The sequence below is a fragment of the Arvicola amphibius genome, chromosome 5, assembly GCF_903992535.2.
Source record: "Arvicola amphibius chromosome 5, mArvAmp1.2, whole genome shotgun sequence".
Lineage (NCBI taxonomy): Eukaryota > Metazoa > Chordata > Mammalia > Rodentia > Cricetidae > Arvicola > Arvicola amphibius.
This window is the reverse complement of record NC_052051.1, coordinates 70,665,803-70,684,266: the sequence shown is the minus strand read 5'-3', so window position 1 is coordinate 70,684,266 and position 18,464 is coordinate 70,665,803. Positions and strand designations below refer to the sequence as shown.

The window sequence follows — 18,464 nt, the reverse complement described above, 5'->3', positions numbered from 1 at the left end:
TGCCTCCCGAGTGCAAGGGTTAAAGCTGTGTACCATCATCCAGCTCAGTCAAACTTTCTTACTTAATAAGTTTCCATGTCATGCAACTACAAATGGTGTCCAACGTGGGAGCTTAAATATCCAAACATAGGGCCTGAAGGAGTAAAAAAGAGTTTGGGACGAAGAGTTAGATGTAGTTTCCTAGTCCTATAGTCTCTCAGGTGGACTGGTGCTCAGTGGCATACATAGGTGAGGCTACTGGCTGCTGCCTGAAGGTTGGAGCCATCTGCCAGGACTATACGCCAGCACCATTCACTAAGTTTAACTGTGCAGTGGCAGACAGAGTACTCTGCAGACGCTCAGTAAAGACAGATGCAGATGGAAACAAACCTCTAAACAGGTTACAGTGTGTTTTTAAAAATGTGCATAGGCTTAAAAAAGAAAAGACAATGGATATAGACAGCCATAGGAAAAAAAAAAGTAGTTTATAAATAATACGATAAAGTCTTTAAAGAACACAATAATATAAAAAGGATAAGCCACATAGTGGAAAACACACAGGAAGTCTGGATACGTGTGGTGTTATATTGACTTTACATTTTTTGACTGCTAATGAGCAAACAATAGCTGCTGAGAGACACTGGATTATAAAAAATACTAAATAAAACCAACCAATATATTTTGAGAGACATTGGATTATAAAAATACTAAATAAAGCCGGGCGGTGGTGGCGCACGCCTTTAATCCTAGCACTCGGGAGGCAGAGGCAGGCGGATCTCTGTGAGTTTGAGACCAGCCTGGTCTACAAGAGCTAGTTCCAGGACAGGCTCCAAAACCACAGAGAAACCCTGTCTCGAAAAATCAAAAAAAAAAAATACTAAATAAAACCAACCAATATATATTTTTAAAGATTTATTTATTGTATATACAGTGTTCTGTCTGCATGTGCACCTGCAGGCCAGAAGAAGGTGCCAGACCTTTCTATAGATGATTGTGAGCCACCATGCGGTTGCTGGGAATTGAACTCAGGACCTCTGGAAGAGCAGTCAGTGCTCTTAACCGCTGAGCAATCTCTCCAGCCCCAACCAACATATTTTAAAAATGTCTTCAAAATGGAAGTCAAAAAATGTTATGTTGGGGAAGCGGTTACGCTTTTGTTTCTACAGAAGATGAAAAGCGGTGGATCCACTTAAGGTTGAAGAAGATCAGATTTGATCAGGGCCAACCCTCTGAAAATCCTGGCTATAGACATAAAGAAATAAACCTATAAAAATCTACAAGACAGGTGATGTATATTTTATCTGCTCAAACATAAAACAAAAAATCATCTTTGGCTGGCTTGTGTACACGCGCAGTCCATACTCGTGTTAATGCAGCTGTGTGCTACCTGTGAAGATTTGTGTGTTTTCAGAACAAAGGGTGAGACACCAGTGAAAATGCTGGCCCAGCTGATCCAGCCTCTCAGATGCCTCAGTTGCAGTTTCCTCAGAGTTCTGCATCCAGAACAGTATCCAGGCTGCTGGCTGAGACGGTCCAGCCTCACAGACTGTTCTAGCCAGGACTTGACCATTACCCTGTAGGGTCTGAGAATTGAGGGCCCATTCCTACACTGTCTGGTGGTCAAAACATTCTGAGCGACCTACAAGATGCAATTGCACCTTCCACACAGGAGATGGTTGCCTGGCTCTTTGATAGTAAAACAAGCTGATGCCATCCTAACAGGTGGTCAGAATATGCTAATGTCATTCTGCTCCTTCTGTTGTCAACTAGGAGGTCGCCTGGGAAAGACATGTTTTCAGTCTACATGACAATAGGCATAGTCATGACAAAATAGGTACAGACGTGACCTAAGTCATTCCCCTGCTACCTAGAAAACAATGCTAATAAAGTTTGTGTTACCTGCCCCCCTCAGTTTACCTTGATATAAAAGCTGCTTGGAAAATAAATGCGGGTGATTTCAAAATTTAAATGATCACTAAAACTCCCTCCCGATACTGTTGTGTAAATTGTGTCTTCATTTATTTCCACACCTCTACTCTGGTATGAGAGATAATTTATGTCTGGGCTGGTCCCTGACATAATGGCGCCCAACATGGGGCTGATAGGTGACCAATGAAAAACATGGAAGAGTGACCAGACGTACGGAGGAGAACGCGAGGAAACTGCAAGAAAACTATACCCCAGGTGGATCGGTGACTAATGAGTGTTCAAAAATACGTAGTAAATTTAAAAAGAGAGAGAAGAAATAAAAATCTGGAGTAAAATTTTGTAAATAATAAATATAACTATGGGGCAAGGAAGAAGAATCAAATGGTTATACAACTGATTGGAAATATATTAAAGGACAGGGGAGCCCGAGTACAGCAGCATCAGATACAAAAATTATTGAAATTTACAGAGCAGCTATGCCTCAGTTTTCCGAGCACAGGACTTTAGATGCTGCGACATGGAAAGAAGTGGGGATCAAGATTCAACAATGTTATTACAATTATGAATCAGAAAGCGTCTCTGCAGATATGCTTCGTTTCTGGATGCTAATACAGAAAAGGTTGGACTTAAATCCAAACAGCAGGAGATACTTCCCCCTGAGCCAGATAGAAGGGAGACAATACCCTCCACGCCACTGGAGGAGTTGCTAGATGAATTTATGAAACTGAGTGGTTACAATCAATCAGAGCCTAATGACTGAGAGAACTGTAAAGAGGAGTCTTCACCTCCCTTGTTAATAAGCAGCAATGCTGAGAGACAGGGACGTGGTGATAAAATCCAAAAGGAGCTTAAAGGCTTAAAAGAGGTGGTAACCTCAGTCGTGGAGACTAGAAACTCTGTGGATCCACAACTCTTACCAGAAGAGTAATTCTCTTCCTATCATCATAGCTGGTTTAGATCCGCCTATGGTACAAAGAGCTCCAAAGCTGAGGCAGGTGCCCAGCATTAGAAAAGAAGTCTCCTTTACAAGCTCGTATCAGAGAAGCTGCTAATGGGGGGAGAAATGCAAGGATTTCAATTATTTCCTGTAATAGAGCAAAGAGAAGCACAAAAAAAATCTGCTTAGGATACATACTCCCATATCATTTAAGTTACTCAAAAAATTAAAAACTGCTTGTGCTCAGTGCAGTCCAATGGCTCCATTTACTAAGATGCTATTTTAAAAATATAGCAATAAAAGCTCTGCCCCCAGGGGATTAAAAGCAGAGAGCCAAAGCTTGCCTGTCAGAAAAACCCTATCTATTGTAAAAAACCAAATTTGCAAAACAATGTCAGGCCACAGCTGAGAGAAACAGGGCTCAACAAGTTTCTATTTCATATGAGGTGAGGGACCTCATACATGGGCAAATCAACATATATCCAAATTAATACAACTGCTAAAAAGGCCTAAAATAGGCTTCCATCCTCTAAAATCCAGGCTGAGAAATTGTCTAATATAAGACAAGGAGCAAATATATTATTTCAAAACTTTGTCTCCAGACTAACAGAGACACCTAATAGGTTAATTGGAGACACAAAAGCAGGACAGTTACTAGTTAAACAGCTAGCCTTTAAAAACACTAAGGCTGTATATAAAGCAGCTCTAAGATCTTTTAAAAAGCAGGGTAACAGTGTAGATTATATTCAAATGTGCATGGGTATCGGCCAATTGTATATACTCAGAGTCCCCCAAAGATTCCAGAACCTCTAGACAGTAGGCAGCAGTCTAAAAACTATGATGCCCACATTCCCAAGAGATGGGTTGGGGTTTTTGGCCATTCCGTTGGTTATAGATGTTCATCATCATTTAAAGTTGTTATTTGGTACAAGTTGTTATTGGTCATGATCAGGAAAAAACTGAAGAAAAGAGATTAGATTCAGGGATTTCATTCTGAAAAGAAAAAGGGGAAATACAGAACTGACAGGATAAAAGGGTGGATTATTGAATCTACTTTTAAACTACAAAAGTAACTACTAGTCTTAAATATTTTACTGTAGTATGAAATTTTGTACATTAATACAAATCTAAGGTTATTTTTGTTATATGTTTTGTATTTATGTTTCTACTCTTGTTTAAGATATTTTGGTATACTGATACAAATTTAAGGTCATTTTTGTTAGAACATACTGAACAAACATTTCTACCCCTTTTCTTTGGTTTGTTTGTTTGTTTGTCTTTCAAGACAGGATTTCTCTATGGCTTTGGAGCCTGTCCTGGTATAGCTCCTGTAGACTGGGCTGGCCTTAAACTCACAGAGATCCGCCTGCCTCTGTCTCCTGAGTGCTGGGATTAAAAGCATGTGATACCACCACCCAGCTACATTTCTACTCTTGTCTAAGGTATTATACCTAAGGAGCTCATTTAACAATGTAATGTAAATTCCTAGACACTGAAAGTTATTACTACAAATTATTTAACAATTTCTGAAAGCTGTTCTTTGACCACACACCCCACACACCTCCCACGACAGCATAAACAAATGTAAAAACACGTAATTCTTCATACAATGAAAAATAAAATGATTAAGTACTGGTCCTTGCCATCAAGTGTCCTCATTATGTTCCCCAGAGAAGCCAGACACAAAAGGCCCAAGATGAACACTGCATTTATAGGAACTATCAGAGCAGTCAAGTACAGAGACCAAAGCAGAACTGGAAGGAGGGGAAGTATGCTGACTGCCGACGCCTGTGAAGGTAGCACTGCCTGCGTCTGAAATACACCAGAGGCGCTGAGCTCCACAAGCTAAGGATCAGATCCACGGTCGCTGCGGCGTCACTCACAACCCCACCAGCAGCGGGGGGAGGAAGAAATGTGTTTCATATACATAAGGACATTTCATTCAGCCATAAAGAAGAATAAAATCAGCCTGGCATGTGACTCATACCTGTAATCTCAGCATTCAGAAAGCATTGGCAGGTGAATCCCTGTGAGTCCAAAGCCACTGGACTATGCAGTGAATTCCAGGTGTGTGGAGAGAGACTCAGAAGTAACCACACTTCTCTCTCACAGGCACAATCTACACTGAGGTGTGTGTGTTTTGAAGGAAGAAGGGGCTTAAAAGGAGAGAGAAAGCGGGGCGTGGTACGTACATCTTTGATCTCAGCAGTAGGAGGCAGAGAGGCGGATCTCTGAGAGTTGGAGGCTAGCCTGGTTTACAGAGCAAGTTCCAGGACAGCTAAGGGTACACAGAGAGAAGTGGGGGGTAGTGAGGGGAACAAGAGAGAATAAAGGGGGAAGGGAAAGAGACCATACTGCAAGTTTTCTCCTGTGCAGAATGGACACAGACACAAATACAGCAGGGGGTACAGGGAAAGAAAGGGACGAGCAGGAGAGAGAGAAAGAAGGATGGTAACAGAGATGAATATGAGCAAAGTGCAGTAATATATAGGAAAACGTCACAATGAAATCCATTATCTCGTACACGGAAACATTCATAAGGACGTAATTACAATTCCAAATGAAAAGAAGACATTTTGGTCTGTGGTTTATATCAGAATACCGTAAGTCTTTCAGAAAAGCTGCGCTGTGTGAGACAAAGTCTGAACGGTTAAGTGCCAGCAGCACCTACCTCGGGGAAAGGTCTCCGGAAGTGGTCCCATTTCAGAAGCTTCAGGTAGGCATAATTCTGGACAGAAAGAGGGGTCAGCACTGGAGCATCCCCTGAGCCAGCAGCCCCTCCCCCAGCCGGCAGGGCATGTTTGTACTTCTGAGTCAAAAGGTCATTTGAGGCCTCCTCCAGCCACTGGGTGACAAAGTCCAGGGAGTCTGTGGAAAACAGGGCTGTGTTCATCACTCTGACACTTGCAAGGGCACTTCTTGGAATTCCCTTAAGGAAGAGCAGTCCGACAGTGAAATTCAGGATGGAGAATGAACTTTGGAATCCACAGAACTCAATCCAGATCACAGCATTGCTCAGCGCTAGCTTCATGACCTCAGACAAGTCTATCTTTAACCCCAGCACTCAGGAGGCAGCGGCAGGCAGGCAGGCAGGCAGATCTCTGTGACTATGAGGCCAGCCTGGTCTATAAAGCAAGTTCCAGGGTAGCACAGCCAGGACTGTTACACAGAGAAACAACACGACAAGCATGACACCAGCTTCACAGGCTGGTGGAGCTCAAGAGCCAGTCGGCCCCTTCCTCCTTCCTGTCTTCTCAGTTCTGACGGCAGCATCAGATGACTGCAGCGCTGAGGGATGGTCCCCAGACAAACAGGACAAGACACCAGCTGGAGCCCCTGTGTACCCTTGCACTGAGGGCTTGTATCAGTCAGGACTGCTCACAGCCTGGTGGTGTCTGCTGTGTAACTCACTGCATGGGGAGGGAGCACTGCCAGTGGGGTCCTCAGTGGTCCCCGGGGCTTTCTTTAGCCGAGTGACACAGCAGGTCCCCCATAAGAACAGTCTGGAGTAAAAAGGTGCCTCTTGGGAGAGCTGCACTGGTGGAGGCCTCCTTCAGAGCACACAGGCAGCTGGGGCTACAGAGGCTGTGAGTTCTTCCCAGGTACACGATGCTCTGCACAAAGGACTCGCTTTGGTCCTGACTGCTGAGCCACGGAGCCTCACCCTGCCTTCTAGAGACAGCCTTTCTCTGTGGCTCCAGGCTTTGGAAACCTTGGTGGACAAGTACCAGACTCTGATGACCAGGAGTGTCTACGCAGGCTCCTGTTCAGCAGTTCACTGCAGCTGAGCTCCTGGGGCAGGACTCCAGCATGCTCCAGCCTATGAGGCCGCGTCCCCAGGTGCCTCCAGAGAGACGGAATGGTGTGTCAGTCAATCTCCTTCTACTTCTAGTCTCTCTTTCCACCCCTGGCCCCAAGCATCCACACGAGGATGCAGGAACTAACTTTTGGGGCCACTGAATTAAGAAACCTGGTCAGGCAAGAAGTTCTATTCAGAGACAGCCATTTCCATCTCATCAGCAAAGCTGTGCTACGTGACATTCAAGCACCTGAGAACACAGCCGGGCTAGACTCCTCAGTCAGGTGTTCGCCTGCAGTCATCCTGGACTTCACGGAGAGCACCAGGCTGGCCTGGACTGCAGAGCAGGACAAAACAAAACAGAAACAAAGCCGGGTGTAGTGGTGCGGCCTTTAAACCCTGCACTAGAAAAGCAGCAAAGCAGCGCTGCAGGCTGCCAGGGCCACATCTGGAGAACCCTGTCTCAAAAACAAACAAACCGAAACAAATAACAACAAAGTAAAGACTGACATTTCCTGGTTGTGAGAAACGAAGTTCCCTGCTGCTGCCATGAGTAGGGGAAAAGTTAACTGAAAGAGATTTGTCAAGATTTCAAGATCAAGACCCAAAATACAAGAAGAGCAAGAGAAACTGGAATTTTCCTTGGGGAAACATTTAATCTAGTAATCTCCATTCTTTTCATTTTTACTCTTATGTTCTACCCACATAGCTCTTGTCAGTTGAATTTATTATTATTTTGTTTTCGAGGCTTTAGCAGCATTCCATGCTTTTCCTTCAAGTTACACCACCCTCATATATTCTAGACTTGAATGAGAAACGGTTGGTGGATTTTGTTTTTTTAAATTTTGGTTTGTTTTCTGCTTTTTTTTTTTTCCAAGACAGAGTTTCTCTGTGTAGCGCTGGCTGTCCTGGAACTCACTCTGTACATAAGGCTGACATCGAACTCTGAGATTGAAGGCTGTTTGCAAAGAAGCGTCACCCCAGCTCCTGGCATCCTTTTTTTTTTTTTTTGGTTTTCCCTGTAGTTTCTAGAGCCTGTCCTGGAACTAGCTCTTGTAGACCAGGCTGGCCTCGATCCGCCTGCCTCTGCCTCCCGAGTGCTGGGATTAAAGGCGTGCGCCACCACTGCCCGGCCCCTGGCATCCTTAAATCCCAAGACTCTGGAATGTTTGGGTGGAAGCTCCATCCCAAGTCCACACCCCTGAGAAAGCCCGCCAAACGATGACCCCTTCCCAGCGGTGCTCAAGACCACTCCCACAGGGTATTTAAACTGCCCCCTCTAGTCTTCCTTTTCAGCCTCCTCTCTGGGGACTGGAAAGCTTTTCTAGCGATTCAACCTGGGTTTTTTTCTAAATTTGGTTTGATTTGGTCTGATTTGGATTACTGCGTAGGCAGAGAGGCTTATGGGGTCAGAAACTTTCAAAGGCATATGTAAGCCACTGCCCAGCTCAGTCATGAGAAGCCACAGCAGCTAAAGCGCGACACAAAGCCAACAATGGAAGGCACCACCAGCATTACACTTACTTGGCTGCTTCTCCAAGACCTCCTGAAACTTCTTCCGCTCATACTCCACAGACTGCTGCATGAGGTGCGGCCTAATGCTAGTGATAGCAAAGTTGGCCATGTCTACTTTCATTAGGTCCAACACTGAAAAGATTGCCCTGAAAACAAAGTTAGAAGATTTAGAAGCAGGCAGTAGTGACATAAGCACAGTTTAAAGGAAAAGAGATGCATGTTTCATCTCAGAAAGGGCAGCAAAAGAACCATGTGATACTCTAATCCAAGCACTTGAGAGGCAGAGGCAGGCGGATCTCTGTGAGTTGGAGGCCAGCCTCGTCTACAAAGCGAGTTCCAGGACAGTCAGGACTGTTACACAGAGGAACCACTGTCTTGAAAAAACAAAACAAAACAAAATTAAGCAAATGAATTTGGGGGATTGGGAGATGGTTTGGGGGTTAAGAGCACTTCCTGCTCTTCCAGAGGACCTGTGCTGACTAATTTTATGTCAACTTGACACAAGCTAGAGTCATCAGAGAAGAGGGAGCCTTGGTAGAAAAAATGCCTTCATTAAGATGTGTAGACAAATTTCTCTTTGAGCTGCCAGCTCACAAAAAATTGACACAGAGATTACTATTAATTATGAAATCTCAGCCTTAGCTTATGCTGTTTCTAATTAGCTCTTATGACTTAAATTAGCCCGTATTTTTAAATCTATGTTCTGCCACGTGCTTGCTACCTCATCTCCATTTTGCTCATCCTGTATCTTCTTCCCAGAGCTCTCTGTCCAGAAGTCCTGCCTCTACCTCCTGCCTAGCTATTGACTCTTTAGTAAACCAATTGCAGTGACACATCTTCACACAGTGTAAAGGAATATTCCACAACAAAGATGGAGCTTTAGGGAAGCCTGTAGGGCATTTTCTTAATTAGTGTTTGGGAGGGCTCTGCCTGTGTGGGTGGGGCCAGCCCTGGGACGGTAGTCCTGGGTCTATAAGAAGGCAGGCTAAACAAGCCAGGGGAAGCAAGCAGCATTCCTCTGTGGCCTCCAGGGTCCTGCCCTGCTTGAGTTTCTGTCTTCATTGTTTTTGGTGGGATGGTGAGTGAAATAAACCCTTTCCTCCCCAAGCTGCTTTTGGTCATGGTGTTACATCACAGCAATAGTAGCCCTAAGACAAACTGTTGCCAGCATCAAGGGGTACTGCTGTAACAGGCCTGACCATGTTGTTTTTGGGGGGTTGTGGAAGAACTTTGGAACTGTGGGTACAAAGGTCCTGGAGTGCTCAGAGCCCAGTGGCCTTTCCTCTAGGGCCCGGAATGAGCGCGCTGAGAGCAGCTCAGAAGACGGGCCTGGCTCGGCAGCTCCAGAGGGAAGTCCGGGAGCCACTTAAAAGACGCCATCAGGGCTGGTGGCTATTCTGAGTTTACAATCTGTGGTTCTGGTTAGCTGGGGCAGACGAATCAGCGGTGACTCACAAGAGACCAGAACCACTGACGGGAAACCTTTGCTTCGCTGGGACAACTTATGCTGGACAATTTGTGGTGATTAAGAAGAGACCAGCATCACTGAGGTGAAGTCCTCTGGGAAGTGATTTCTCAGTCAGTACACAGAAGCTGTGGTCCAGAGTGGCCAAAGGGGGTCCCTTCACTGGCAGCTAAACTTGGTAGCATAAGAGTCACCCAGGTGGTACTGGTTTTGAAGGCAGGAAGGAGTCAGGGAGAGCAGGAGAAGCTTAGCACCGTGAAAGGCCAGGAGAAGCCACTGGCGAAGATGGAGTCAGAACTGCAGTGGAAGCCCCAGGAGTAAAGCAGTCATGCGGAGAAGCTGAGGCTTTGCACCTTGAAGAGAGTCCAGGAAAGGCTACTGATGGCAAGGGCAGCCCAGCTGCAGCAGAAGACCCCAGCGTTTTGGAGATGCCTATACCATGGGGCAACTGCCAAGAACAGCAGTGTCATGGTGGAGTGCAGCCAGCCTGAGCCTAGAAGACAAGCTGTGAGTGCAGCAGGGGGCAGAGCTGGGAATGTCCCAGGCCCTCTGCGGGAGCCCAAGACATCAAGGAGTGAGTCCCAGATACTGGGCACTGAATGATTAACACAGTGGGAGTTTGGTTTTACTTCCATCTGTTGGTGACTGTGTTTTTGGCTCTTCCCTCTTGAAGTGAAAGCATTTAACTTTATCTGACTTTTATAAGAGTGCACAGTTGACAGACTTTGAGTTTTTGAAAGATTTTGGATTTTTAGAGGCTGGATTTTTTATTTTTTATTTTTTTATTTTTTTTTTATCAAGCAGCCAACAGTGGGAGCTAATTGCTGTCAGCAACCCTGGGAGTGACCCCAGAGACTCATTCTCCCTCCTTGATCCTTGGTAGACCTCAGCTTCAGGAGACTAACGTTTGCCAGAGACACGCCTCAAGATGCCTGGCTCACAGAAACGAAGAAATGGCTATCCATGTAAATGGCTAGGAGGCTGGATATTTTAAAGAGACTGAACTTTTTTTGTTTGCTTGCTTTGTTTTTATGAAACAGGGTTTCTCTGGGTAGCCCTGGCTGTCCTAGAACTCACTCTGTAGACCAGGCTGGCCTTGAACTCACAGAGATCCACGTGGCTCTGCCTCCCGAGTGCTGGGATCAAAGGTGAGCGTCACCCGTCACTCTTAGCTGAGGAAACTGAACTCTGAAAGTGTTTGAATTTGTAAAGACCATGGGACTTCTAAAGTTATTTACATTTTACATTGTAATGTTAATATTATTATGCCATATTGAGGATAAATAAGAAAGAAAGTTTTAAATTGGAAAATAATGTTTGTGTGTCAAGCTGACCACGGATCAGCTGTGCTGGCTAGTTTTATATCAACTTGACACAAGCTAGAGTCACTAGAGAGGGACCTTAGCTCATACTCCAGCACGTATGTTGGGGAGCTCTCTGGACTCCTCAGCTATCTGCACTCACGTACATATTCCCTCGGAGAGGCACACGTATAATTTTAAAAAGATAACAATCGCCGGGCGGTGGTGGAGCACGCCTTTAATCCCAGCACTTGGGAGGCAGAGGCAGGCTCTAAAGCTGCAGAGAAACCCTGTCTCGAAAAACCAAAAAAAAAAAAAAAAAAAAAAAAAAAGATAACAATCTTTTCTAAAAAGTAAAACAAATTTTGAAAACACACATAACTAATCACTTGAAAGAGTGTAAAATTTGCCTGGCAGTGGTGGCACCCACCTTTAATCCCAGCGCTCCAGAGGGAGAGGCAAACGATCTCTGTGAGTTCGAGCCAGCCTGCTCTACACAGCAAGTTCCAGGACAGCTAGGAATACAGAGAGAAATCCTATCTCAAAAACAAAAACAAAAGTTGCAAAAATTTAAGGTGCTTTTAACTCCCTTTCCCTCCCCCTCTGCTCCTCACATTTGACGTTGCCTTTCCAGTCCAGAGCAAGTTCCTTAGCTCTGGGCCAGCTCCTGGAGGCCTGAGGAAAGACAGGGATCTTAACCTGAGCAACCACATGGTGGCTCACCATCATCTATATTGAGATCTGATGTATGTATGTATAATAAGTAAATCTTTAAAAAAAAAAAGCCAGGTGGTGGTGGTACACATCTTTAATCCCAGCACTCAGAAGGCAGAGGCAGACAGAGCTCTGTGAGTTCAAGACCAACCTGGTCTACACAGCTAGTTTCAGATGGCCAGAGCTACACAGAGAAAGCCTTTCTTGAAAAAAATAAAATAAAATAAACAGCCAGGCGGTGGTGGTGCACACCTTTAATCCTAGCACTCAGGATGCAGAGGCAGGTGGATCTCTGTGAGGCCAGCCTGCTCTACAAGAGCTAGTTCCAGGAAAGGCACCAAAGCTACACAGAGAAACCCTGTCTCAAACAAAACAACCAACCAACCAAACAGATCTCCCGACTTTAGTCCCTTCGTACTAGAAAAGCAGAGGCTGTGAGTGGCAGGATTTCTACATTTCTGGGTTTTAGATGTTTGTTTTAGAAACATTTTTGAAATGACCAAGTCCCTAGACTTCAAGTGTAAATCTGCAAATAGGTTTTCAACAAGGTGTGCTGTGATGGACATTTCCGTACCTGAAAAGAGGCACTATTTCCTTAATGTCCTTTAGTTTCTTAACTTCCTCATCTCGAGCAGGTGCACACAATGTCCCCATCATGCCAATAATAAATTCTGCCAGCTTGGAAATGTCTAGGGCCCCATTCTCTGCTTCCTGTTTTATCAGTTCCAGATCCAAGACCTCGGTTATCTGGTTTCTTAGTCTAGTGTGACCAGGCAGCAGGAAAGACAGCAGAGTCTACAAGAGAGCACAGCTAAGCTCAGACAGCGTTTCTTAGGCATCAGCTTTCTTATGCACAAAAGGATTTATAATTGTTCAAAAGTAAAGGATCACCAACTGCTATTATGATGCTACACATATTTTTAGCCTCTTACTTAACAAATCTATAGACAAACATGCACATGAATCATTTAGAATAGCTATTTAAGCCTTGTTTATATTCTAGCAATCGCCTGGATACAAGAAAAAGCTGGAAGTTAGTTGGTTGGTTTGTGCTTGTTCTTTGAGGAAGGTCTTGCTGTGAGTGCAGTACAATCTGGCTACAAGCTGGAGACCGTCTGCCTAAGCGAGCCAAGTGCTAGGATCATGGGTATGTATGGCGTGTGTGGCCAAGAATGACTAGTGAGAAGCAAAGAAAAGTGTGGTTGCTAAGGAAGCCTGTGGGCCAACTACTGACTCCCATTTTTCCAGATAACAGTTCTTCAGTGTGAATGGCAACGCCACTGCAGAAAAAGCAATTACTTTTTGGTCCACATAAACTGAATGTGTTCATATTTAGAAAAATTTATAAATACTCTATATTTCATAATGTAAGTTTTGTTGTCTCTAAGCAATATGAACATTTCCTTTGTTCAAAAGTAGTGTCTTCGGGTTATCACAGTTTGGCTGAAAATATTTTTAAAGGGGCAGCGGTGCTAAGTCAAATGTACTCAATCCAAATTCCTTCAAATGACTTTGTGACCCCAATCTCTTTAGTCTTCTGGAATAGCAGCACAGGCTAGATGAACACCCCCTAGACACGATTCCCTCTTTGCCTCACCTCTTTGATCTCTCCTACAAGTTTGATGGCATGGTCATATGTTGGGGGGTCTTCACTTAGCTGCACACTCAGGCAATCCCAGAAAGCTTTATGTACAATCTCTTTTACTCTCTTCTCCAAGCTGAAGACAAGGAAAAATAAAAAGAGAAATGCAAAAAAAAAAAAAAGAGAAATGCAATATATATATATATATATATGTGTGTGTGTGTGTGTGTGTGTGTGTGTGTGTGTGTGTATGTATATATATGAATCTAAATCACTTTCAAAGTCATACATTCTATGGCTATAGAGTAACAAACCTTCAAAACCATAGGAATCAAGGAAAGACGTCCCAGACATAAGCTGACGACACTCTAGCTACTTTGCCTCTAAGAGTGGATTTCATATCTCTTAGTAGGGCAACATGAATCCAGTGAATAGCGTATAACAGTGCCATAAGGGGAGACGATCAGAGGCTGGAGAGACGGCTCAGCAGCCAAGGGCATTTGTGTTCTTGCAGGCAGAGGATGCGGATTTACTTCTCAGCGCCCCCTCCACCATGATGGCTCATAACCATCTATACATAACTCCAGTTCCAGGATCCAACACTCTTCTGACCCAGTGGGTACCAGGCATGCACGTGGTGCACATATACACATGTAGGGAAAATCACAAAATTTAAAAATTTAAAATTTCTTAAAAACTGGAAATTTTAGAGTTGCTAATTTTATTTTCTCTGACCTTGGCAAGTTCCTGCGATACATACATGTGAATACAGTTGCCCACAGAGAGCAGTACGTATACTTAACTACTGAGCCTTCTCTCCAGCCTTTTTATTATTACTATTATTATCTTGTTTGGTTTTTGCTTTTTGAGATAGGGACTCATATAGCCCTGGCTGGCTTCTGAATTGCTACATAGTTGAGGATGACCTGTAACTGATCCTCCTGCCTCCACTTCCCAGCTCTGGGATTACAGGTGTGTGCCACCTCCCCTGGCTTCCTCGTCTTCACACAGTTAATCTGTCAAGGGATGCGAGTTAGAGCTGCAATGAGCAACATAGCCACAAGGAAACGGATGAGACACCGGGCGCTGCCAACAAAGGAATGGCTGAGCCCTTGCGTGCGCGGGGGTGGGCTGGGAGGACGGGGGGGGGGGGGGGGGGGGGGGGAAAGACGACACGGGACGGACAGGCACAAGAGGCTTCCACAGACTCCAGACCCTTTTCTTGTATCCTGAAGCATCTGTGACGGTGAGCCCCATGTTCACAAGTCATTCCTAACCTAGGAATGTTTTTAGCACTGCTGTACAAAGGAAGAATGTCTTGAACACACTGGCACCTAATGGGAACTGGGAATACGCTAGTGAACAAGCCCATGCACGCACCTGCCTTCTGCTAGTTCAACAGTGTTAATCCGGAAGTCTCCGTTTACCACTATTTCATGGGCTAGAGCCATGTTGGTGACTCCTTTCGCTGTTTCTAGAAGTTCCTCTACCGTGACAAGCCGAGGAGGACTAGCTGTAACAGAAACCCAGTTTAAGAAGTTTGTTAGGCTGAGGCCTGCGGCAGCAGCTACAATACCTGGACCCCAACATTTCATACCATAGGTTTAGCTTTTTCTTTTTATGTAGAATGCTAAAAGTAACGAGTACTAATATAATACACAAAACATATGTATGTATGTTCCCACTAAGACTGCTCAATAAAAAATAGCACAATAAACTGGGGTTGAAAACTTAGATTCCAGGTTTTCACTGTCTCAGTAAACTAAAGGTTTATGTTCTGCCTCTGTGAATTCCTGCCTTTCAAAAAGAAAAAAATACACAGATTTACAATCTTTTCTGGTGTTAGTGAGATGACTCAATGGGTAAAGGGGTCTGCTGCCTGTAGTGGGATATTATATGTATTTTGATAATCTTGCCTGAAGACCAGAAGCAAAGCTAAAGCCACTAGAGGTCAGGCAATGGTGACACACACCTTTAATCCCAGGATTTGGAAGACAGGTGGATCTCTGTGAGTTCAAGGCCACCCTGGGCTACACAAGATCAACACAGAAACAGATCCAGGTGGCAATGGCTCACACTTTTAATCCCAGTCCAAGGAAGTCATACGTCTTTAATCCCTGCACTAGAGTGAATATAAAATGGGAGGAGAGAGGCTTGGCTGCTTAGTTTGTGGTCGCCCAAACTTGGTAGAGGAAAGACTTCTCTAGTGAGTTTGCTGCTTTGTTTTTCTGGTTTTCAGGTTAACTCCAATTTCTGTCTCTGGGTTTTTATTATTTGTGCTACAGATGCCAAATCTGTTGATTTGAGTTCCATCCCTGAAACCAACTTGGTAGACAGAACTGAATCCTGCATGCTGTCCCTCTGACCTCCACGCGTGTAATGTGGCATGTGTAGCCATAAACACTCACATGCAAACACAAATAAACATATTTTAAAAAGATTTCTTTCTGCTTCCATAAACATTTTGCTGATATTTCTCAAAATGACGATTGCATTAAGTCTTAAACAAGCTTAAAATCCACACCCTGGGATTCATGAGATGATTCAGCAAGTAAACGTCCCGGATCACAAACCTGACAACCTGAGTGAAATCCCTGGGACCCACATGATGAGAGCCAAACCCACAGCTGTCTTCTAACCCACACACAGACACTATACACATACACACAGACACTATACACATACACACAGACACTACACACATACACACAGACACTATACACACACACAGACACTATACACATACACACAGACGCTACACACATACATACAAAGATACTACACACAGACACAGATACACACACATACTACATGTTAAAATTTTTAAAAAGAAAAAGTTAACCAGGACATGGTGGTGCACATCCTGCAATTCCAGAACTTAAGTAGAGGCAGGAGAATCAGGAGTTCAAGGCCAGCCTCAGCTATGTAACAAGTTCAAGCCAGTCTGAGTTACACAGGATAATGTCTCAATATCAAAACCTAGTACAGGATAGACAGACTATAAGATCTCTATTGCTTGCCAACGAAGAGGTCAGAGGTAGGGGATATTAGAATTCTATAGTACACAGACCTGCTAAATCAAAACCTGAAGAAGTCACCAGGATTTCCCCCTCCCCCACGGCTCTCTCACGCAAGTCCTGTAGCTTTTGTTCCTGTGAGGACTGCAAAGCCTCGGAACTGCTCTCAGTTCTCTCAATACAGCCTGGGAGTTATCTTCCACATCCACAGTTCTGGGAAGACCCTCCCCTAGTGTTCTAAACCAAGGGATAAGGGGTAAGTTTACTCCTGGGGAGCCGGAGGCCATGCTTCTCCAGATTTAAACTACAGCAAGTGAGGGAGGCTGGCTGCTGGCTTTAGTGTCTGGCAGGACAAGAATTTTTCTTGCACAGGATCTCAAGCTGATGCTGGCAGTTGGGAACTCTGAGCTAGAGACTCCGTAGTCTCCTGAGATGGGGATAAGATAATGACAAGCAATGACGCTGGTTTGCCCAGGGTTCAACAGATAAAACCTCTTAGGTTAGAGAAAAATACATTTTCTTCCAACTTTATTCTTTCCTTTTGCTCTCCATTGCCTCCTGAAAAATGAAGCAAATCTAAGAGCTGGCCATAGCCTATTTGGTTAAAAAAACAACAAATCTTTATTAAATTGCACATGGGGAAGTTGTGGAACTATTGAGAATTCTTCCCTCTCAAAATGCTTAGCATTTTCAGAAAATATTAATAAAAATATAAAATAAAAGTAAAACTAATGTCATGCATATTAGTAAAATATAAAAATGTCCCAAATAAAGCCTAGATAATATTTTTCAATTCTTGATATTATGAAGATGTTAATTTTCTCTAAGTAAATCTATTGACTAAATATATTCTAACCAAAACCCCAGCAAGCCTTTTTGAAATTTCACAATTGATTTTTAGATTTATATGAAAATGCAAAAGATCCAGAGTACCAAGACTATTCTGGAAAGAAGTCTAGAAGATGATGGAAGATTCTCATTGGCTAATAAACAAACTGCCTTGGCTTTTTGATAGGGCAAGATTTAGATAGGTGGAGTAGACAGAACAGGAAAAAGGAAGTGAGGTAGATGGCTCAGTCAGATGCCACACCTCTCCTAAGTTAGGCAGACTGCCATGCCTCTCCTCAGGGATCCAGACACCATGAAGCTCCAGCCCAAGATGGACGTAAGCTAGAAACTTCCCGATAAGGCACCACTTCGTGATGCTACACAGATTATACAAAAGAATGACAGCCAGGCAATGATGGTGCATGCCTTTACCCAGCACTCAAGAGGCAAAAGCAGACAGATCTCCGAGTTAAAGGAAGGCCAGCCTAGTCTATAGAATGAGTTTCAGGACAGCCAGGAATACATAGAAAAACCTTGTCTTCAAAAACAAAAAAAAAAAAAAAAAAAAAAAAAGAAAAGAAAAGAAAAGAAAAACAAACCAACACTTTGCTAGGTGCTGTGGTACAAATCTTCAATCCCGGGAGTAGGGAGACAGAGGCTGGCAAATAAATGTAGGTTCAAAGCTAGCCTGGTGTACTCAGTGAGTTCCAGGACAGCCTGGGTTGTACAGAGAACCTTTCTCAAAACAAAAACAAGAACAACAATGATATAATTAAAAAAAAGACCCAATTCTTTCTTCCATGACAAAGAACTAATTCAATGTGAGTTAAAAACATAGATGGAACAGCTAACATGGTAAGACTTTTATAAGATGACAGAAAATCTTTGTGATTTTATATTAAGCGATTTTTTTATGATACAAAAAAACTCAAACTATAAGAGGAAAGGATAAATTAGACTTCTTTCTAAAACTTGAACTCTGTGAAAGATGCTATTAGGAACATGGAAAGTGCACCAGGCATGGTATCTGATGCCTTTAATCTTAGCACTAAGGAGTAAGAGGCAGATGGATCATTATGAATCCATGGCCACCCTGGTCTACAAAGCAAGTTCCAGGACTGCGGTGGAACAATCTTTGTACACTGTAAATATGTATTACTCTCACTGGTTAATAAAGAGCTGACTGGCCAATAGCTGGACAGGTAGAAGTTAGGCAGGACTTGCAGACAAAAAGAGAATACAAAGAAGAAGGGAGGAGTTTCAGGAGTATTGAGGTGCAGAGAGAAGCACTGTCAGAAGTTAGGTAAATATGGGTTAGTTAAAGTTGTAAGAGCTAGTTAGTAATAAGCCTAAGCTATCGGTCAAGCATTTATAATTAATATTAAATGTCTGTGTGGT

General features: G+C 43.7%; 1 protein-coding gene across 5 annotated transcripts in view; it reads right to left on the bottom strand.

The window, feature by feature from the left end:
- Positions 1-18,464, bottom strand: part of Tcp11l1 (t-complex 11 like 1) — a 39,817-nt gene that overhangs the window by 8,802 nt on the left and 12,551 nt on the right. For 4 of the 5 annotated variants that reach the window (XM_038331897.1, XM_038331900.1, XM_038331899.1 and 1 more), the window contains 5 exons: positions 14,602-14,734; positions 13,237-13,357; positions 12,214-12,434; positions 8,169-8,305; positions 5,517-5,713 (listed from right to left, as the gene is read on the bottom strand). In XM_038331897.1, coding sequence (XP_038187825.1) covers positions 5,517-5,713; positions 8,169-8,305; positions 12,214-12,434; positions 13,237-13,357; positions 14,602-14,734 — 809 coding nt within the window. The remainder of the gene's footprint in view (positions 1-5,516; positions 5,714-8,168; positions 8,306-12,213; positions 12,435-13,236; positions 13,358-14,601; positions 14,735-18,464) is intronic. The other variant, XM_038331901.1, reaches the window with a different exon arrangement.